This window comes from Drosophila subpulchrella, unplaced genomic scaffold, assembly GCF_014743375.2.
Source record: "Drosophila subpulchrella strain 33 F10 #4 breed RU33 unplaced genomic scaffold, RU_Dsub_v1.1 Primary Assembly Seq53, whole genome shotgun sequence".
Lineage (NCBI taxonomy): Eukaryota > Metazoa > Arthropoda > Insecta > Diptera > Drosophilidae > Drosophila > Drosophila subpulchrella.
This window is the reverse complement of record NW_023665690.1, coordinates 803,955-827,147: the sequence shown is the minus strand read 5'-3', so window position 1 is coordinate 827,147 and position 23,193 is coordinate 803,955. Positions and strand designations below refer to the sequence as shown.

The 23,193-nt window shown below is 37.4% G+C and overlaps 1 protein-coding gene across 2 annotated transcripts in view; it reads right to left on the bottom strand.

The window, feature by feature from the left end:
• Positions 1-19,482, bottom strand: part of LOC119562495 (RNA polymerase I-specific transcription initiation factor RRN3-like) — a 68,662-nt gene extending 49,180 nt beyond the window's left edge. Inside the window, exons 1-4 of one of the 2 annotated variants that reach the window (XM_037875701.1) lie at positions 19,230-19,482; positions 18,680-19,161; positions 16,086-16,571; positions 15,834-16,009 (exon numbers count right to left, since the gene is read on the bottom strand). In XM_037875701.1, coding sequence (XP_037731629.1) covers positions 15,834-16,009; positions 16,086-16,571; positions 18,680-19,161; positions 19,230-19,394 — 1,309 coding nt within the window. In that variant the 5' untranslated portion in view covers positions 19,395-19,482. Of the gene's footprint in view, positions 1-15,833; positions 16,010-16,085; positions 16,572-18,679; positions 19,162-19,229 lie in introns of those variants that run through there. The other variant, XM_037875702.1, reaches the window with a different exon arrangement.
• Between the last annotated feature and the right edge of the window lie 3,711 nt (positions 19,483-23,193).

Below are 23,193 nucleotides of genomic sequence, written 5' to 3'. Positions count from 1 at the left end.
ATTAGTTATCCTGAGTTTGATGCCGAATATCTAGATTGGCTCCGGTTTCACGACTTATTTGTGGAATTAGTACCTAATAAACCATACTCAGCCAGTCAGAAGCTGCATATTCTACAAGGCTCACACCGCGGTGAACCGCGGTGACAGACACAGCTTTCTCACAAACCAGGAACCAAAACGGCAAAATATTAGCCTATGCTGCAATAGAAGAAATCCTCGATTATATGCCCATTAACGGGTCTGCACAACAGTCTCGATCACTACACGATTCAGTCCGGAAGACTTGGAGCACCCTCATAAACCTCGATATCAACACAAAATCATGGAATCCAATCCTTTGGTTTATTATCAGGAGAAAGTTAGGCTAATAGAACCAATCTGCACGTGCACCAACGGAAATTCCAATGGTAAGGAGTGAACTGACGTTTATAACCAAATTCTGAAATAATTTGAAGACGCTTGCTAATTATAAATTGGCACGGTACAATAGGCAACCCCAAAACTGCCCAAAAATGCATTTCGCTCTTTCAGTAAACGGTCGTGTTTTTGTCTTGCGATCTGAAATTGTGTTCTTTTTGTCCATAAACCATCGGGGCTTAATTCATATTTTCTTACATTTATATAGCTTCATATGTCCCTAACAACATCCGTTCGCTTCGTTCATAGTGATTGTTTTGTGTTTAAATTAACAAAATTAGTTTGCACGTTTAATCTATATGCAGTGTTTGTTCTTATTGTTTTATCTAATTGACTTCTTTTTTTACAAACGCTGTTTGGAACGGTAAGAGTCTAAACGGTAGTTACCCGCTCTCCCTCACTCCCGCATAAAACTTTGTTGTTGCAACATCAAAAACTTACGCTTCCCTAGCTTACTCACTCCAGTCCCTCTAACTCTCTCTTATACTTGCGTTGCTTTATTTTCTTTGCACTGTGGTTCGGAATATCGCGAAAATGGCTGTCTGTAATTTAAAGAAATGCAAGTCGTTGATTTTGGCTGGGCAACAGAGCATTCCGTGCCATTCGTGCGAGAATATTTTTCATGCAAAATGCCTTGGCTACTCGGGCCTGGTACGCGATGCAATCGACATGAGAAGTGGCTTGCGCTACTATTGTGATAATTGCATTGCTTATAAAACCCAGGTAATTTCTATTAGGCGGCTTACAAAAAGCACTGTTACGGAACTAATCCGGAACAGCCGTAGAAATACGGATCTGCTTGTGGCGCTTAAGTCGCAGCTCACTAGCCTTATGCTATCTGAGAACGATTTTCCTAAGCGTAAAAAGATCGCAGTCGATAGACAACCCACGGTAGCCGCTAGTGAAACTCTCTGGCGATCTTGTGTCTGCAGCATAGCAGTAGATCTCAGGTGCCGCACAAATGGTACTGAGGTCGAAAGCTAAAAAAGATTTGGTTTCCGAATGCAAAGGACGTGAGATTTTGCCGCATGAGACGCCCGAAAAATCTGTTGTAAATAATACAACAATGATTCCAACGCCGCATGTTGACTTAACGTCCAGAGTACCGACTGAAACTGGTAGTGCGGCCATAAATGATGTAGTACCAAAACCTGTCACATGCGTGGTACCTAAAACAGTCACCTGTGTACCGCAGTGGAAACAAATTTTTGTTTTTCGGCTGAATCCTGACCTTTCATCCCTGGACATTACGGCCTATATCCGTAACAAAGTTCAGATTGATAATCTAAAGGTTGAACGATTTGATTTTCCATATGCTAGGGATGTATCATTATTTAAGATCGGTGTTTCCTGTGCTAATTTTTCAACTATGTGCTCAGCTCATCCAATTTTTGGCCTGGAGACATTTTTGTTTAAGAGTGCGAAGCTAAAAAAAGAAAATTCGTTCAAAGGAAGTTGGAAATCCCCTTAAAGAGCCGTTCACATCTACCTCTTCATCTATCTCAAAAAACTAGATTCTTTCCTTTTGCTTTCCTATCAGAATACAAAAGGTTTACAAAGTAAGCTGACCAAATTGTATACTGATAGTTTTTCCTTGTCTTCCCATGTTATTGTGTTTACAGAAACCTGGTTAAAAAATGAAAACTGGAAATTCTTAGTTCCCAAGTCTTTCCAAGTAAATACACAACTTACAGGCTTGATCGTCTGTCCCGAGGTGGAGGTGGAGTTAATTGCAGTTGACTCAGAATTAACGTCTATCCCTTCCGGGTACTTCTAAATACATAACATGTTCCTATATACCGCCGTTATCTGAATTCCCACTATATGCGAATCATCTGTCCGCTATCCAGTTTATTTCAAGTAAACTATCAGATAGGGATAAGTTAATAGTTTTAGGTGACTTTAAAATATATAGCTACACCGTCGAAACATCAAATATATTGTTACCTTCAACGCAGCATGATTTTCTTGACGGTTCCTTGATATTTCATTGTCTCAAGTATATCATGTTCTAAATTTGTTAGGAAAATTACTAGATCTATGATTTGTTTCCAGTCCAGATTGTGTTTGCATAGTTAGAACCTCTGCAATTACTTTACCAGAAGACCCATATCACCCAACGCTGGAGCTGACTGCTTGAACTATCTGAAAAGTCAGCTAAACGCATCCCCTGCTTTCGTAGAGCAAGCTTTGCACTCATTAATAGCTTTATAGCTTGCTCGGATTGGTCTAATCTGTACTTATGAACTAATATTACTGAAGCTTTTAATACATTTTATAATGTATTAAACGCAGTTTTTGATACATGCGCTCCTACTTATTATCCTAAAATTTGAAACCTGCATGGTTTAACAAAGAGTTGGCACGACTTAAAAATGTAAAGTCTAGACTCTACAAAAAGTTTAGAGCTTCCGGTTCACAAGCTGCCTTTTCCCGATACTTAAGTGCTGGGTCTGATTTTACCGTGCTTAACGCCCAGTGTTATAAAAACTATTTAACTCGTTTCAAGACCCAGTTTACACTGGATCCACAACAGTTTTATAATTTTGATAAAACAAAGCGTAAATCTTCAAGTTACCCATCACTTAAATTTGAAAATTCGGCCGCAAACACTGATCAGGCCATAGCCGATCTTTTTGCACAGTTTTTACAAACCACCTTTTCAACATCAAGTCCTCCAGATCAGTCTTACCCATATGACATGCCTAAATCAAACCTTTTTTTTGTCCTGTTATAAGAGCAAGCTCACTTCTTTTAGATTTGCAAAGGGTCAATCCAGTCTACTCTCCGGGTCCTGACGGATTCCCTGGATGTGTGCTTAGGTATTGCGCTAAGACTTTGTGTAGACCATTGCACAAACTTTTTACTTTGTCTTTAGAAATGTCAGTTTCCAGGTGATCTTCTTAGGTGGATCTTAAGTTATTTGAATGGCAGGACTCAAAGGGTCATTTTTAAAAACTCTTTTTTATCCCTAATCCGAGTTACGTCCGGTGTACCACAAGGATGTCATCTTGGTCCGCTCCTGTTTACATTATTTATAAATGACCTTCCTTTAGTCTTAACGAAGTCACGTGTACTTATGTACGCAGATGACGTTAAGTTGTGTCTGCAATATAATGATCCCGCACAAAGTTTAGCTTTACAATCTGATCTCAATGCACTTCAATCATGGTGCATGGATAATGAATTTAATTTATATGGTTCTAAGTGTAAATTTATGACTTTTTTTCGTGCCAGCCCTCACTATTCAACTTATACTTTGAGTGGTTGTGTGTTAGATAGGATAACGCATGCTGACGACCTTGGAGTCTATATGGATCCTGAACGTAAGTTTTCTGACCACATTACTACCACGGTAAATAAATCCAGGAGCATGCTTGCATTTATCAAAAGGTGGTCGAAGGAATTCGATGACCCTATGTCACGAAGACCTTGTTTATTTCATTAGTCTGACCAATTCTTGAGTACTGCGCTCCTGTTTGGAGTCCCCAATATGGGGTGCATATAGACCGGATTGAGTCTGTGCAAAAAACTTCTTAATACTTGACTTACGGTGACTTAACTGGGATACAAGCCTAATACTACCATCCTTCTCTAGTAGACTACTTCTAATTAACTTTCCATCATAAGCTAACCGTATAACTATGCCTGGTATTACGTTTATTAGAAATCTTATTCATGGTGATGTTGAGAGTCCCGAGTTACTGGGTCGCCTGCAGTTTAATGTGCCAATTAGATTCACTAGAAACTATATTCCTATAGTTTAAATCATTGTATCTCTAATTATGCAATGGATGATCCTTTTAGAGTACTTTGCAATGATTATAATAGACTATATCACCTAATATCTACGACCGACTCACTGCCTATCTTTAAATCAATAATACTATATCACTTAGTAACTAATTAGTTTTACTTTTTGTATCTTGTCTATTCGTATTTTGACCTGTATTTATCCCCTTTACTCTTAGAGTAAAAGGGTATACAAGATTCGTCGAAAAGTATGTAACTGGCAGAAGGAAGCGTTTCCGACCCCATAAAGTATACATATTCTTGAGATCTCGGGAACTATAAGAGCTAGGCTATTGGGATTTGGCATCCAGATTCCTGAGCTTCTTGCGCAGCGCATGTTTTTTTCAGCACACAAGCTTCAAAAAATCGTAAATATGAACGCGGGTATATCAGAAACTATCAAAGATAGAGAATTGGGATCTCAGATTTAGATTCCGTAGCCTTGTACGCAGCGCAAGTTTGTAACGCGAATATGCCACGCCCACAAACCGCCCAAGCCTGTGGCGCCCACCATTTTCATGCTATATACAAAATTTTAACTGAAATGTATTGGTCTCGTCAATACCTATCGATTAAAAACTTTGCCATGCCCACTCTAACACCCATAACGCTTAAATCAGTCTACCGCCCACATAACCATATATTGAGATCACGGGTAGGTGGCGCATTTCAATCTCGCTTTGCTACTTTCATACCACCTTTTGGTCCCTTTAGCTGAGTAACGGGTATCTGATAGTCGAGGCAATCGACTATAGCGTTCTTCCTTGTTTTAATTGTATATTGTTATATTGTCTTTTTCTTTGTCCGCGATTTCGTTTACTCGCCCAAAACGGTGAAGGGCTCCGCGCGTAACAACCATTTCTTGGTGTCGTAGGGCCCCCTGTTTGTACTGACCATAGTGCATCAACGTCCAAGAATTCAACTTTTTTTTTTTTGGTTATTTCTCTGTTGTAAATGTTGCCAAAGCATACCAACAAAATACTACATGTACTACTATACGGGTATTTCTTTGTTTAACCATTTTACAATACTGGTAGGTAATGGTTGCTTATTTTATAAATACATGTATTTAAAGGAAAATTTAATAAGGTGTTTAATTGAACAACGAAAACATGCGAATAAATATAATCTAGGCGAAAAGCTAATGAAAATAAGAATACTGAAAACAAGATATTCGTGCGTGTGTGTATATATGCATTTGTAGTTGGCGGTGGAAATGATATTCGTTAAAATTCAACTTCATTATAATAAACACTGATATACTTTTGCTAAAAAATATTTCATTTGCAATTCTTAAACAGCTTTAACACATTTCCCTTAAAGGGCAAAAATCATTTTGCATTTTAATGTTTAAACATATATACATTTTTAAACAAACAGGTTCACGGCTTTCCCTCACAACTGTCACCTACATCTAAGTATAATTCTAATGAAAGCAAGAAGAACAAGATGTCCGTGCGTGTGTGTGCGCCCACAACTTTCATGCTAGATTAAAAATTATAACTGAAACCTATCGATTGATCCAAAAAAAAAGTTTGCCACGACCACTCTAACGCCCACATGCTAGAAAAATATTTTAACTTTAATGTATTAGTCTCGTCAATACCTATCGATTGACCCAACAAAAGTTTGGCACGCCCATAACGCCTTAATCTGTCTGCCACATAACCATATATTGAGATCGCGGGTAGGTGGCGCATTTCAATCTCGCTTTGCTGCTTGCATATCTCCATCTCCCTTTGGTCCCTTAGCTGAGTAACGGGTATCTGATAGTCGAGGTACTCGACTATTGCGTTCTTCCTTGTTTTTAATTTCGTATGACCTTAGTATATGGTGTTTGGAATACCATATTCACAACACCATCGTTTTTCGCTTTTAATCCTTTTACAACACTGATAATGCTTATTTTTTATTTAAATACATTTATTTAACGCATAATTAAAAGGCATTTGATGAAACAAGGAAATGTGCTGAATAAATCTTACTCTTTACTTAATTTGCACCAGACGGAAATTGTAAGCACTTCAAAATAAAACTGCGAAACTGCGGGCAACCTTGCTTGTAACTAATATAATATGACCCTGCCTCGAGAAAACGACGCCCCGAGCTTAAAGCTAACTCTCCCGCTATATTGGCCCCGGTTTCACGACTTTTTTGTGGAATTAGTACCTAATAAACCATACTCAGCCAGCCAGAAGCTACATATTCTACAAGGCTCACACCGCGGTGAGCCGCGGTGACAGACACAAAACAGGTACCAAAACGGCAAAATATTAGCCTATGCTGTAATAGAAGAAATCCTCGATTATATGCCCATTAACGGGTCTGCACAACAGTCTCGATCACTACACGATTCAGTCCGGAAGACTTGGAGCACCCTCGTAAACCTCGATATCAACACAAAATCATGGAATCCAATCATTTGTTTTATTATCAGCAGAAAGTTAGGCTAACAGACCCAATCTGCACTGGAAAATTCTGCGGATGCACCAACGGAAGTTTCAGTGTTCGAGAGTGAAATTACGTTTATTGATCACCTCTCTTGCATGCTTGAGATGATAAACGCACAACCAACAACAACACTCCGCAATCAATCAATCCTCAACTAATAAAGCTTCAAGATTTGTCACCTAGAGCCACATCATCCCAAAACGCGGCGCCAAGGTATTATTCAAGTAGGAGCATGCAAAAATTGCTTATCTAGAGCTCATAAGGTTGAAAGCTGTGGATCACTGACTACTTGTCGAGTATGCCAACAACGGCATCATTCAAACTATACTTACTATTAGAAAGGTCCCTAAAAACGGAAAATAGCTCCTGCAGTAAATATGGTTTGACATACAAATCTAGGAAAAAACAAAATTCGGAAAAATTTCAAAGTCTCTTGCTAAGTATAAATTGGCACGGTACAATGGGAAACCCCGAACTGCCCTAAAATTCCATTTGTTTTTTTTTTTTTCAATTTTTTCTATTGCCATTTCTCTGTTATAAATGTTGCCAAAGTGGTTTTTAAATGTGCTGTTCATAGTCTTAAGGCATACCCGCAATTAACTACATCTTTTTTTTTTTTTGGAAGTTAATCCTGTTTATCAACAAATTTAAAAATACTTATTGCGAAAACTAAGCTGACACCACTACTATTCTATGGAGTCTTTGGAAATTGTTATGCTACTAGCCAGCACAAACTCCTTGTAGCCCTCAATAATGTAGCGAGATATATATTTAATCGCAGGGGGACAGATCGAATCTCTGATGCAACTTTGAAAAATTTTGATATGCCGCTTAAAGTCTGGATCGAGTACAAAACACTAGGACTGTTGCACAAAGTTATAACAACTTACGAGCCAAAATTGCGATGCGTACAAAGCTACGGAATCTAAATCTGAGATCCCGGTTCTCTATCTTTGATAGTTTCCGAGATATCCACGTTCATACTTACGATTTTTTGAAGTTTGTGGGCGGTTTGTGGGCGTTAAAGTGGGCGTGGCAAACTTTTTTTGGGTCAATCGATAGGTATTGATGAGAACAATACATTTCAGCTAAAAATTTTATTCTAGCATCAAAACTGTAGGAGCCAGTTTTGGGCGGTTTGTGGGCGTTAGAGTGGGCGTGGCACTCTACTGAAACAAACTTGCGCAGCGCAGGAATCTCAGGAACCTGCATGCCTAATCCCAGTATTGTAGCTTTTGTAGTTTCCGAGATCTCAGCGTTCATACGGACAGACGGACAGACGGACATGGCTAAATCGACTCTGCTAGTGGTCCTGATCAAGAATATATATACTTTATGGGGTCGGAAACGCTTCCGTCTGCCTGTTACATACTTTCCGACGAATCTAGTATACCCTTTTACTCTACGAGTAACGGGTATAAAAATACTTACCACATTATTTCATTCAGTGTTTTTGTTTAATATAAATATACCAATAGTTCTTATTAAAGATATCCGATATAGTAGTCCGATTTTTATACCCTTGCAGAGGGTATTATGATTTTAGTAGGAAGTTAGCAACGCATTGAAAAAAAAGGTCATATTCTTTATGTATAGGGATGCAACTATCCCAAAATTCTTCTTATTTCTTCTTTTGGAACGAAACAGTCAACCATTTTATATAGCTTCCATAGGAATGATTGGAAAATTAATTGAATACAAGAAATCAAGCTATTTCCGCAAGCCGAAGTTTCTATACCCTTGAAGGTCGTTACCGTGGGAGCATTGTATGTAAAGAGCTTTCCGATTTTAGGAAAACTAAACACTCATAACAGAAATATAAATAAAGAAATATAAAGATAATGTTCCGTTTAAATTTAATACCGTATATTAACAAACTATATCGGTCCTTGTTTTATTAAAAAATGGGGGCGCTAGACGGGTTTTAGTGTTAAAGTCGTTTGTGGGCGTGACACCATGCTAAAACAAACTTGCTCTGCGCAGGAAGACCAAGAATCTGCATGCCAAGTCCCAGCACTCTAGCTCTTATAGTTTCCCAGATCTCAGCGTTCATATGCAACAATATATATATACGAAAACGTCGAAAACGCTTCCTCCTACCTGTTACATACTTTCCAACGAATCAAGTATACCCTTTTATTCAACGAGTAACGGGTATAAAAATAGGCCGAGCAGACAGTCACACGTTTAAGTCTGTTTAAAATGTAAACAAATTAAAGAAGGCATAGCAGGGTTAACAGGGAAAAAGGGCACCCAGCAATTTTTAAAAATTTTGAGTCAGCGATTGTAGATAATTGGGGGAACGATTTTTAATCCTGCGGCTATATAGCAATATATATAGCTATATATATATAGCTATATATAGTATTCGCTGCGAGCGACCTGTTCGGACCTGTTCGGTTCGTTCGTTTTTTTTCTATGAATTTACAGACACTCAAAACTTTGAGGGAAATAAAAACATACTAATATGTTGTTTATAATAATGAAAAGCAAACAATCTATATGAAACTCTCCCGCTTTTAAAATGTGGTCGCTAAGAGACGAATTCTTGTTGACTTTAAAATTAAATTAACATGAAAACGAGAAAGGAAGTTAACTTCGGCAAGCCGAAATTTGTATACCCTTGCAGTTAAAATTATTAAATTTAAAAATACAAAAAATGATTTTCCCAATAGTATAAGATAATATGTCAAAAAACACCGAGGCTATAATTTGTTTCATATTATTCTCCCACCAATTTTCCGATCGTTCCTATGGCAGCTATATGATATAGTCGTCCGATTTGGATAAAATTAAAGTCCAAATTCAGAACTAATTAAAAAATGTTATTTCCCAGCAAAGGAGGCTATATGTTAAAAAACACCGAAGCTATAATTTGTTATACCCGTTACTCGTAGAGTTAAAGGGGTATACTAGATTCGTCGGAAAGTATGTAACAGGCAGAAGGAAGCGTTTCCGACCCCATAAAGTATATATATTCTTGATTAGGATCACTAGCCGAGTCGATCTAGCCATGTCCGTCTGTCCGGATGAACGCTGAGATCTTGGAAACTATGAGAGCTAGGCTAATGAGATTTGGCGTGCAGATTCCTGAGCTTCTCTTTCAGTAGACTGCCACGCCTACTTTTACGCCCACAAACCGCCCAAAACTGTGGCTCCTACAGTTTTGATGCTAGAATAAAAATTTTAACTGAAATGTATTGTTCTCATCAATACCTATCGATTGACCAAAAAAAAGTTTGCCACGCCCACTTTATCGCCCACAAACCGCCCCCAAACTTCAAAAAATCGTAAATATGAACGTGGATATCTCGGAAACTATCAAAGATAGAGAATCGGGATTTCAGATTTCGATTCCGTAGCTTTGTACGCAGCGCAATTTTGTTACGCGAATATGCCACGCCCACTCTAACGCCCACGAACCGCCCAAACCTGTGGCGCCCACAATTTTCATGCTAGATACAAAATTTTAACTTAACTGTATTGGTCTCGTCAATACCTATCGATTGATCCAAAAAAAAAAATTTGCCACGCCCACCCTAACGCCCATAACGCTTAAATCTGTCTACCGCCGGTAGGTGGCGCATTTCAGTCTTGCTTTGCTGCTTGCTTATCTCCATTTCCCTTTGGTCCCTTTAGCTGAGTAACGGGTATCTGATAGTCGAGGCACTCGACTATAGCATTCTTCCTTGTTTTATATTATTTTCCCACCAATTTTGCGATCGTTCCTGTGGCAGCTACATTATATAGTCGTCCGATTTTAATATAATTAAATTCGAAATTCAAAACTAATTAAAAAATGTTAATTCCATGCTTAGGAGGTTATATGTTAAAAAACACCGAAGCTATAACTTGTCTCATATTATTTTTCCACCAATTTTCCGATCGTTCCTATGGCAGCTATATGATATAGTCGTCCGATTTTGATAAAATTTAATTCAAAATTCAAAACTAATTAAAAAATGTTAATTCCAAGCTTAGGAGGTTATATGTTAAAAAACACCAAAGATATATTAAAAAAAAAATTTTTTTCGATTATTCCTATGGGAGCTATAAGGTATAGTTGTCTGATCCGGCTTATATACTACCTGCAAAAGATATAAGACTTTTAGGAAAGTTTCAGCCCGATAGCCTTAAAACTGAGAGACTAGTTTGCGTAGAAACGGACGGACATACGGACATGGCTAGATCGACTCGTCTAGTCATGCTGATCAAGAATATATATACTTTATGGGGTCGAAAACGTCTCCTTCACTGCGTTGCAAACTTCTGACTGAAATCAATATACCCTCTGCAAGGGTATAAAAATTATGGTTTTGTTGATTCTTATCGTTTTTTCTCGTTTTTTATAATTAGCAACAATAATTAATAATTAACCATGGTTTTACTAACATTGACTATTTCTTATAACTACAAGAGTATATTCATTTCCAGTTGCCGAATCTAGCTTCCTTTATTGTTTTCTAAAAAAAATCGAAATTATAATATCTACAAAAAATGCAATACCCCATCTTGCTTAACATTATTTTCTCATGAAATTTTCCATGGCTCCTATGGCAGCTATATGATATTTAATTCTACACTTTAAAAAAGTAAATACGCCTGAAAAGAAACAAGAAAGAACGCTATAGTCGACGCCCTCGACTATCAGATACCCGTTACTCAGCTAAGGGGAGTGCGAGGGAGATGGAGATATCCAAGCAGCGACTGTTCCAATATTGCACATTCCTTTTTTTTGCTTGTAACTTCTTAATGGATGGTCTGATCTGGACAATCTGGACAAAGATAGATATTGATGTGGGCGACAGACTTTAGCACGAGCGTATGGGCGTTACTGTGCTTTAGAATCTGCATGTTAAGTCCCAACTTTTTAGCTTTTATAGCGTTCATACGGACAGACAGACGGACGTGGCTAGATCGACTTTGCTAGTGATCCTGATCAAGAATATATATACTTCATACTTTTTACTCGCAGAGTAAAAGGGTATACTAGATTCGCCTTAAATTCAACCAGTAAAACAAACACAACCCCCCCCCCCCCCACCACCCCGATTGCCTATTACCAAAATTTTAAAAAAAAATTGTTAATCAAATGAAATACCGTACATTTCTCTGTACCGACGGCTCCAAATCACCAAAAGGTGTATCATTTAGCGTCCCACAGATAATGAAATAATACTGTACAAAATGCTCCCTGAATTTACCTCAATTTTCACGGCGGAAATTGCGGCAATCCTTGCCACATGCATATAAGCCAAAAACATAGAGGAAAAAAAAGCAGTTAACGTTACCAACAGCCAAAAATTTAATAGATGCGAAATACGTAACATAGTAGGCAAATACAAAACTGACCCTGCCTTGGATACCCGGACACTGCGGTATAAAAGGAAATGATCTTGCAGACACAACAGCTAAAACATCGACAACTACCCTGTTATCACAGAATGCAACTACAACCCATCAGATGTAAGCAAAAACATCAACCAGAACTTACAAATTCTAGATAACACAACACTTACAAAAGCATCCCCCTACTTCAAATTAATCTATCACGAAAAAGCTACTCCGGAGACAGTTAAAAACACATTACGTACAGACTTAAAAAAATTCAGTAGAATCAAACTCGGACACACCAACTTAACCCACAACTATATCCTTAGCAAATCCCCACCAATCCTCTGCCCCAACTGCAACATAGCCCTTACTATTTGTCATATTTTGATAGATTGCCCTTTCCTTACCACAATAAAAGAATCAACCACCTTGATAGTACAATAGAGAAAATAACTTCCTACAAAAACTTACATAAATCAATAGACTTCCTAAATCCACAAACCTGTACCATCTAATTTAATTTTACACACATCCTTAGCTTCTACTCAGTCACGTAACATAACACCATGTACATTAATACCTCTAAGTTATGTTACAAACTAAACCCTTTGGACCAGAATAAAATCATGTAAATAATTACTTGAAATCTAATCTCAAAAAGGCTTAAGGCCTTAGTTGCTATAGCTTTAATCATTAAGCTAAGCGCGGACTTATAATTTTCGTTTACCTGTTAATAATAATAATAATAATATTTTAAACTAGTATTAGTTAATAAGTAAGATGAGTCTAGGGGTCGGGGGACTCATTTTTGTTGAGTTTTGTTTTCTTTTTTGGTTTTGTTTACCCTTTCCTAGTTGTTAATGAATATAAAGCCCAATATATTAAAAGAAATCGTTAAATCCAGATTTGAGCAACCAGGTAATGTAACGAAATCCTTGTTTTTATAATTTATAAACTATATTTGAACAAATTTAGCTAAGGCGGAGACAAAGGTTTTAGAAAAAAAACTTTTTAACAACTTATAGCTTTAGTTGTTCAGAAGTTACGGCCTTGCGAAGTTTAGCTATATATAGCTGTTTGCCTGCAGAACTAGAGGAATTTTCTAGAATTGATAAAACTCACGTTTCTTATATCGATTATATCGAGCTGTTTATCACCATTCAAATGTTTTTAGGAGCCAAAAAAACGATTTTTATTTTATAAAGCTCTAAACAATCTTGTTCTGCGTTTGTAAATTCGGATTGTAACAAATGGGGTGTCATTCGACGAGTATTTTCAGTAAGAATACGACTAGGCTAACAAACTGGGGCATTTCATCCCCAATCGCCACAACAGACCATATTTTTTTAATTTTTATTTTTACACATTTACTGTTCTTTCTCCCAAACCAATTAAAATGTTGTAATATAATTATACCCTTTACTCGTAGAGTAAAATGGTATACTAGATTCGTCGGAAAGTATGTAACAGGCAGAAGGAAGCGGTTCCGACCCCATAAATAACATATATTCTTGGAAACTTAAATAGCTAGGCTATTGGGATTTGGCATGCAGATTCTAGGGCTTCCTGCGCAGCGCAAGTTTGTTTCACCAGGGTGCCCACGCCCACTCCAACGACCACAATCCACGAAAAACTGCAGCGCCTACAGTTTTTATGCTAGAATAAAATATTAACTGAAATGTATTCTTCTCCACAATACCAATCGAATGACCTAAAATAAACGCGTCACGCCCACTCTAACGCCCACAGGCCGACAAAAAAATTCAAATATCGTAAATTTGAACGCTAATATCTCGGAAACTATAAAATTTCAGTTTTAGATTCCGTAGCCTTGTACGCAGCGCAAGTTTGTTACACGAATATGCCACTCCCACTTTAACGCCCACAAACCGCCCAAACCTGTGGCGACCACAATTTTCATGCTAGATAAAAAATGAAATAAAAAACAAATGTTTTAGTCTCGTCAATACCTATCGATTGACCCAAAAAAAAGTTTGCCATGCCCACTCTAACGCCCATAACTCTTAAATCTGTCTACTGCCCACATAACCATATATTGAGATCACGGGTAGGTGGCGCATTCCAATCTCGCTTTGCTTTAGCCTTTAGCTGAGTGACGGGTATCTAAGCGTTCTCTCTTGTTTTTGGTACCATCACAGTAGATATTTATTCTTTGTGAATATACAGTCACTTTGGCACACTCTTCTGGTGCACTGTGATTTTTAAGAAATGGAATGGTTTTTTCTAACATAATTTGTGTTGCATATTTCTTTATGCATTGAAATTTGAAACAAAACAAGTTGCAAGCTTAAAAAGTCGAGGATTCTCAAAGGCCTTATAATCTTTTATTCAAAGTATTGATCGTTGAGATAGTTTTTGAGAATAAAAGCAAAATATGTGCACAAAAATATACTTTCGATATATTTTTAAAACGGGCTTTTGATCCAAAATATGTTTTGTTAGCATAAATAGCCTAGAAATACCTACTGAACAACATATAGCACGTGCTTACAGCTTCTCTTAATTTTTTTTTATGTTTTCCCGCTAAGCTATATTGGTTTTTATTAAGCCATAAAAAGTGGTTACAAGAAGAAAAATTTTTACTTTCACTACCATTTTTCCAAAGCTGTGCGTTATGAAAAGTTTCCAAGTTTTGGGTAGTAATCCACAGGTAATACCTTTCAGATTTTTTAGCTCTTAGTCTTGGGCCAAGAAAAAGTCAGAATTTTGTCGACCTGTGTAATTTTTCGTCAACAAATTTGATATTATAACATGTATGCGCGCCACGACTTTGTACTTTGTTTGTGTTTGATTAATCAGAAAGCAGAAAGGTACGATTTTAAAACAAGGAAGAACGCTATAGTCGAGTACCTCGACTATCATATACCCGTTACTCAGCTAAAGGGACCAAAGGGAAATGGAGATATGCAAGCAGCAAAGCGAGATAAAAATGCGCCACCTACCGGCGGTAGACAGATTTAAGCGTTATGAACGTTAGATTCGGCGTGGCAAATTTTTTTTGGATTAATCGATAGGTATTGACGAGACTAATACATTTCATTTAAAATTTTTTATATAGCATAAAAATTGTGGGCGCCACAGGTTTTGGCGGCTTGTGGGCGTTAGCGTGGGCGTGGCATATTCGCGTAACAAACTTGCGCTGCGTACAAGGCTACGGAATCTAAATCTGAAATCCCAATTCTCTATCTGTGATAGTTTCCGAGATAACCACGTTCATATTTACGATTTTTTAAAGTTTGTGGGCGTTAAACTGGGCGTGGCAAACATTTTTTTTGGGTAAATCGATAGGTATAGATGAGAACAATTCATTTCAGTTAAAATTTGTACTCTAGCATCAAAACTGTAGGACCCACAGTTTTGGGCGGTTTGTGGGCGTGGGCTTGGCACGTTGCTAAAACAAACTGGCGCTGCGTAAGAAGGTCAGGAATCTGAATGCCAAATCTCAATAGCTTAGCTCTTATAGTTTCCGAGATCTCAGCGTTCTTCCGGACAGACGGACATGGTCGACTCGCCTAGTGATCCTGATCTAGAATATATATAATTTATGGGGTCGGAAACGCTTCCTTCTGCCTGTTACATACTTTCCGACGAATCTAGTATACCCTTTTACTCTACGAGTAACGGGTATAAATATATATCCCAAATATTAAAAATCTTTTAAAAAGTATGAAAAAATATGTTACAACAACATTATTAGGCAAATGTAGTATGATTTTAAAATACCTCCTAGGTTTTATGAAGAAAGCAATTCAGAACCTAAGGTAATGTGTGATACGGCTCAGTCTAAGAATCTTATGACAACATATTTTAAAGCATACCTTTTGAACTGTCAGTCAAATATCTGGCACGAGACGCAATCAAATAAAAAATTGTTTCGCAGACAGAGTAGAAAACCAAGTGTGCACCAAACGACCAAGTCAAAGTCTTTTTACTCGAGTCGTCTATGTAGGTATGAGCCCAAATACTCATTTTTTTTAAATAGTATTGTACAAGGCTAGAAAAAAAAGTTAAGAAAATTAAAGTTCTTATTATCTTATCTTATTTGGACATTGAATGACAATTTTTCTTACCTTAGTGGCAAAAATCTGGCGCGAGATAAAAAGCTAGTCATGTATCCCACCGCAGCATGTCCAATAATCGGCGAAATTTGGGGATTTTGTACCTTCTGCCAAAGCAAATCAAGAAAAGCCTCAGAATATGCAACACGAATACTAGTCACATAAAATAGGACAAACTGCACATGATGGGTATTGTAGCTGGGTAACAGAGTATCATCGAATATATGTAGTAATAAATTAAATATGCGTTTAGCAGTCGAGCGCTGTTCGCCGGTACTGTTTTTGTGAATGCGACATTTTTCGTCAATAAACCTATACAGCATGAATAGGCAAATATCCAAGGTTTTGCCGACAGGATGTTTAACAGTTTTTTCAGTCTTAGTATAGCTGGATACATCGTCCATTTGAAAAACTCTATCTGCGTCCACATTGTCATCTTCGTCATCTGTTTCTGCGCCAATTTCTTCTCTTGGAGCGTTAACATCTAGTAATAAGAATCTAAGCGTAAAAAGAAAACGCCAAATTTATCTAGATGATTATCCATGAAAATAAAAAGAAATTGATTAGATTGCTCAAGGATCATTAGAGCCAGGCCCCAAAAGCTTACTAAGACTTCAGCCACGCCTGCCTCTAAATCCATAAGAAAAATTATAAGTTATACAAGGGTGCCGAAGACATTGCTTAGCGTTGAGTTTGTGATAAATTTCTATTGCCGCACATATGACACCCTTTCCAATTTAGGCCTAACCGATTTCTAGAGCACATCTATAGTCGTGTTTCTGACTATGTAACACCAACCTGTAAGATCAATTGGCCTGCTACAAAGTTTCCGGAATTTGCAGAGATGCCGAAAAATCATAATACTTATATTATCCGGAAGTTTGTCCTTTTATTTCTTTCGAATTCAACAGATTTATAAACGATTGATCGATTTTACTAACATTTTTATTTAACGGATGAATGCTTTACAAGTTAATAAAAAGTCAGGATTCCGGATAATAAATGTATTATGTTCGGCATCACTGCAATCACTCTAGCATGCTGCAACTACGGGACCACGGAATAAGTAGGAAATTAGTACAAAATAAACGGAACGCTCAGTCGAATGCCTCGACTATGAGATATCCGTTACTCTATTAACCAAGTTTAAAATAAATATAACTTGGGTAGAGTTTAAAACATCGATATTTACATTACATGGCATCGATAAGGCTTTAAGGGGTTAATACACTTGTATCACGAAATATAGCAAGATTTCTGCGTAAAAGGGTGTTCTTGATTCGTCGGAAAGTAAGGAAGAAGGAAGCGTTTCGGAGCCCATTAAGTATATATATTCTTGACCAGGAAATCAATCTAGCCACGTCCGTCTGTCCGTTTGAACGCTGTGATCTCGGTAACAATAAGTTACCAACACCACCCACAAGTCTTGACGCTAGAATGAAAATTTCAACTGAAATGTATTGGTTTCGTCAACCCTCCAACGCCCTCACACCGCCCACAAGCTGTGGCTTTCAGTTTTGATGTCAGAATAAAAATTTTAACAGAAAGTTTGTTTCGCCCACAAGCCTCCATAACGCTTAAATCTGAAGCCTAATTTTTTAAAACCTTTTTTATATGTGTACATGGAATTTGACTTTGGTTATTTATTCCTATATTCATATCTACAAATTGTTCAAATGGGTCCATTTATTAAGAAGATATGACCTAATAATGAATTCGCTAGTGGCGTCCTGCAATCTACCAAACAGGCAGTTTGCTGCTTGCATATATCCATCTTGCTTGCGCTCCCTTTAACTTATTAACAGGTATTTGATAGTCAAGACACTCGAATATAGAGTTATTCCTTGATTTATTTCTCTTTTATATGATTTAAAGTTCATAATATCTAGTTTTTTTTAATTAAAAAATCAATTAATTGATTTATAAATTAAAAATAACACAATTATAGGCAATTGTCGGATCTCTTTCGACTTCGGATGTCTTGTAGTTTACACGATTGCGGGATAACGGATGTAAGATTACTCAATTCTCTTATCTATCTAATCGCACCTAACGTATACCCGAAATAGTGTACACCTCTAAGCTATTTTGGGTAAAAACTGTTCCGATTTAATCGCCATTTTTATTTTTATATACATAACACATAACCAAATTTTAATTTTAAAAAATATAGCGATATACACCATATGGTATAGTACATGAACCCTTAAAATTACTTTAATATTCTGTAAAAAGTTTAAAAGGTTTTTATCCTGCTCTCTACCCGTTTTTCTTAATTTTCCCTATATTTCATTTTTTTTGGTCAACGGAAACTGGTTAGGTTGCCAAGTTACTTTTTCGGTTGATGGCTATCTGGAAACTATAAAATTTGCACAGCAGGTGATTCTGATCTGGATTAAAAATGTATATATATACAGCAGTGATAAAAAATAGGGTGGAACTTATATTGACCAAACAAAGCAAAATCGAGTACATTCCGAACAAAAATTGTGCCCGAAATCCACGCTAAGTGATTTGTGCAGCACCCTCGATATACCTTATGTCTTTCTACCTGATTTTGGTTAATAAGTCATTGGTATAAAGAAATAATTTAGTAAAGTAGTTACCTCTGCAAAACCAGCTGCAACATCGGTTCTTCAAATATAGGCTTGTATTCGATTAACCAGAGCACGTTATAGACATACCCTGCCGTCACATAAGCTGGCCTTTTATAATAGGGAAATTTATCGGTAATGGTTTTACATACAAACTGAAATGTCATTGGAGCTGCGTTTAAAATGCGATTCAGTACATCATGTACAGCTTTCAGTTGAAGTCTGCTACGTTCTGAGGGACATCCCTTGACCCAGTCGAATTTGTCCGATTTTTCAGGAATCCAGTGTTCAATAAGTTTAAATACTCCTATTGAAAGATATTGGTTGTGGGTCATCAATAAGTCCACATAAAATTCAATATATGCTTCGATTATCTCGGAACTTCTTTTCTTCCAGTTCAAAGATAACAAAGCCTTGACTGCTTTTAAAAAAACTGGAGTTAAGTGTTGAACAACTTCTTTGGCATCTTTTAGGATTGACAAGACCTCGTCATCCTAAAGTAAAAAAAAGTGGTTCTATATAAATATACAAAAATTACGCCTAAACATACATACACACATACCTTAAGTTTTGCTTCACAGAGAAAGATTGTGAACTCCTTAATGAGCTGGAACTTTCTTTCTTTTAGGGCCACGCGTATAGATTCTGCCAGGCCTCTGTTTTTTGGATCAGAACGTACATTGTGGATGGCACGGCAGTTAGAAAACAAATTGATTGGTATCGACATAGTGACATGCACGGACAACAAGATAGTATATGTATTTCTCAATTATGAGATTTTGAAACAGCTTTTGTATCGGCAATTCACAGAAGATTCAAATTGCAAATGTGCTTAGGTACAACTATTAAACAACGTTCCTGGGTGGCCCCGTTCCAATGGATTCGCAGTAATACCCTATTCCCACGTAGACACATTGGCATTTGCAAACAAGTTATCGTATCTTATTTACATAGGCCGCTGCTTTTGAAAATATAGAAAACCCTAAACAAATAAATGACTCTTAAAAATAATTGAAATATTTAAGATGCTTATAAATTTATTAGGATAACGTTTTTTAAAGTCCTTATAGCACTTGCTTGATTTTCGACTCAGTGATTGTACCTATATTCATGAATTTTTAATTTAAATTAAGTAAGTTGCCAACATACCAAATGTTTGTAACTGTGTTATTTCACGACAATGCTTAGCTCATTTATTAGAGAATCATTAGAGGCTGAGAAACAGATAATATATGACATTTACATGGATTTGTTTAGATAAATAAAGCATTTGAACGGTAACCATAAACTTTATAACTCAAATAACACAAACTACCTGTCTTTAATGTTCAACGCTTTCAAAATGAACTTCTAGATGGGTAAAAAATTATCGGCAATTAAAAACATGTTCTGCCGTAAAATCATACTCTTTTAATACGACTTCAAAATATTTTGGGACTGTACCAAAGTAAAAAAAATAATTCAATGTGATAATCTTCGGCAGTAATTTCTTTAGAAGCCTTTCGATTTTGATGTCTGAATGCTTTCATATAGTTTAGTCTTAGTTTATAAGAAGCAGCGTTACTTTTGGGGTCGCAACAGACTAACTTAGTCGTTTAAATATTACTTTTGTTGTTTTTATTTGTAAAATGAAACTAAAATAAAAATAATTGGAATTTTAAACTAATTTTTTTATTTATGTAAATTAGTAGTAAAGAGCTGCCTTCTCGTCTCGCCATCTTTTTTTCCACTTTTGCAGCATTTTCCCGACGCATGCTGTTCAGCTCCGATTCTCAAAGTGCCAGCATGGGCCTTGATGAAGTGGGTGCCGGCTGGGGAACGGGGGTATTCATTCGGTGCTGCAGCAGATTTCTCTTAGCGGACCGCATTTTTTTTTTCTAGTCCCTATAGTGTAGTACTCAGATGGGCTAAGAGTTTCACTTGTTCGTCTAGAAAAGACGAATCTGCTGGTGCACAAGAAAATAAAAATAAATGGAATGTTCGAACAATGTTTTTATTTATGATGTTAGTAGTTTAACGTAATAGCTGGTAATGGCTCCTTCAGCTGTCCCTTAGCGAGCGTCATTTTTCCTCCTCCCCATAGAAGCCAACTCTTCCTCCAGCACCGCATTAGCTGAAAAGTAGCTTGTGGTGGTGGACTCCATCGCTTCCCTACGGAGAGCTCGTCAGAGATTATTACTAGTGGTTCTGCGAAAAATATACCTATATTAGTACAACGAAATCAAATTCTTTTGGCCAGAACTTACTTTTCATCTCAATGGGCTTCTCGATTGGATTATTTCCAGCATCCCACTATAATGGGCAACAGCTTTAATTAAGCGTCCTTTTTTTATCTGCACTGACCTTCTTTGGCGTTTTTAGGGTTTTCCTTCCATTTTTATTTTTAAATTCCACACCGGTGTTGCACGAACACCGCCAAAGATTAAATTTCTTATTCTTTGGGCCGCAGCTAACGGCGTTCATCGAAATTCACTCGCTAAATCTGGTATTTTGTCTGGTATTTCCTTAGCTCATCTGAATACCGAGCTGAAAAACAGACCCGACGAAAAGCGTTAGCCGCTTAGCTAATAGAAATTAAATAATTATTTGGCGCTGAAAACATTATACATACTAGAGTTCAAATTGTATTTAGTTTTGCGTTCTTTTTCATTTCTTTTCGGAACAACTGAATTTGCACGTCCTCTCCCTTCGGATACGGTTCGCTTCAGCGATTCTTTATGTGAACAAGGCTGTGTGCAAAAATACCAAAATTAGTTCGCGACGACAAACTGAAATCTGCTGATTCATTGCGATAAAATTCACAGCGAAATTGAGGACCTCACTAGCCAAAAGCATATTGATAATAATATGTCAGGGATGAACGGGAATTCATTGAAGAAACTTTGGTGAAAACTAGCAAGTTAATATCAATAAGCATGAATATTTATTAAACATTAATATTTTTGATAAGTGATTGAATACTTGGATGCGTGGACCTCTAGCCAGAAAGTTAAAAAAGTGGAGCAGACGCTTTGGAGTCCCAAGTGAAAGTTCAGTGGGAGTTTGGCGACCGCATGTCTTTCTTGCTTGACTTCTCCACAAAGAGACCGTAAGTCCTTTATCCTTTTTAAGAAAAGCCCACAAGGCTAAAAAATACCAATTTTGTAGAACATTCAACACAAATTTCACCGAAGCCGACAAGTCTATTGATATTCTCGATTATGAAGAAGTCTTACCCTGTTCGACATCGCCGCCCAAAAGCAACTATGACTATGAAGCATTATCTTAATATTATCGGACTTCCTTCAAGACCAATATTTTCTTAAGCCTAGTACTCCATAGAATAACCATAGAAGAGAGCGAGAGGCAAGTAGGCGGCTAACTCTTTTGGTGGGGTCTGTTTTCACCGCGGTACTCAGATGAGCTGAGGAAATAGAAGAGAAATAAACCAGATTTAGTGAGTGAATTCCGATGAACGCCGTTAGCCGCCGCGCAAAGATTAAGATATTTGATAATTGGCGGTGTTCGTGCAAAGGCGTTGTGGAAACTAAAATTTAAAAATGGAAGGAAAGTTAAGTGCAGTATTTTTTAACTTGACCCACAAGAAAAAATACCACAGCAGGGCAAATCAGCTTCTGAACCACCAGTAATGCGGTCTCCGACGAGCTCTCCATTGGGGAATCGCTGGACTCCCCCACCACCAGCTACCTCACAGGTAAAGAACTGGAGGACGCGCTGGCTACTATAGGAACGAGGAAAAAAGGTCACCCGCTAAGGGACAGCTGGAGGAGCCATTGCCAAGTTGCTGGGCGACTTCCTGCAGCATCAGCGGAACAGCTCTTTTCCCAATTCGACTTCAATTCTCTCAAGGTCTACTTTGGCATATTGGGAATCGCAGGTATGGCAAAGTATCCGTGGGACGAGAAAGAACATTCCATTTATTACTCTCGGTACTCTTAGAGTAAAAGCGTTTCCGACACCAGAAAGTATACATATATATTCTTGATCAGGATCACTAGCCGATTCGATTTAGCCATGTCCGTCTGTCCGTATGAACGCCGAGATCTCAGAAACTATAAGAGCTAGAATGTTGGGATTTTGCATGTACACAATGGAAAATTTTCAAGTAATATGCACTCAAATTGAGAATTTTGGTACTCAAAAATTTAGCATGAACATAAATTCTCACTTTGAGTGCAAAATACTCACTTTCAGTCAGAGCTCCCAGAATATGCTCAAGCATTTTTCTCTAGCCTTTCAGACTCAGATCAAAACAGGAAAATAGTATCAACCTCAGTCTCTGTTTGAGCAAAGATATTTTCTTTTGTTTCACTCGTGTTAGGTGTCTGAACGTTACTAGATCAGAAGCACATGAAAGTGCCCCAAAATTACACTTGGGACCGGATGGAAAGTTTTCCATTTCCACGTACAATTTGGCCAGTTGCTCTGAAACCCCTCATCAAAAAATGACGAAAACAATGAATTCTTCTTTCTAGCATCTATACAAAAACTACTCGATGGGACATCATCTGGTACTGATCCGATAT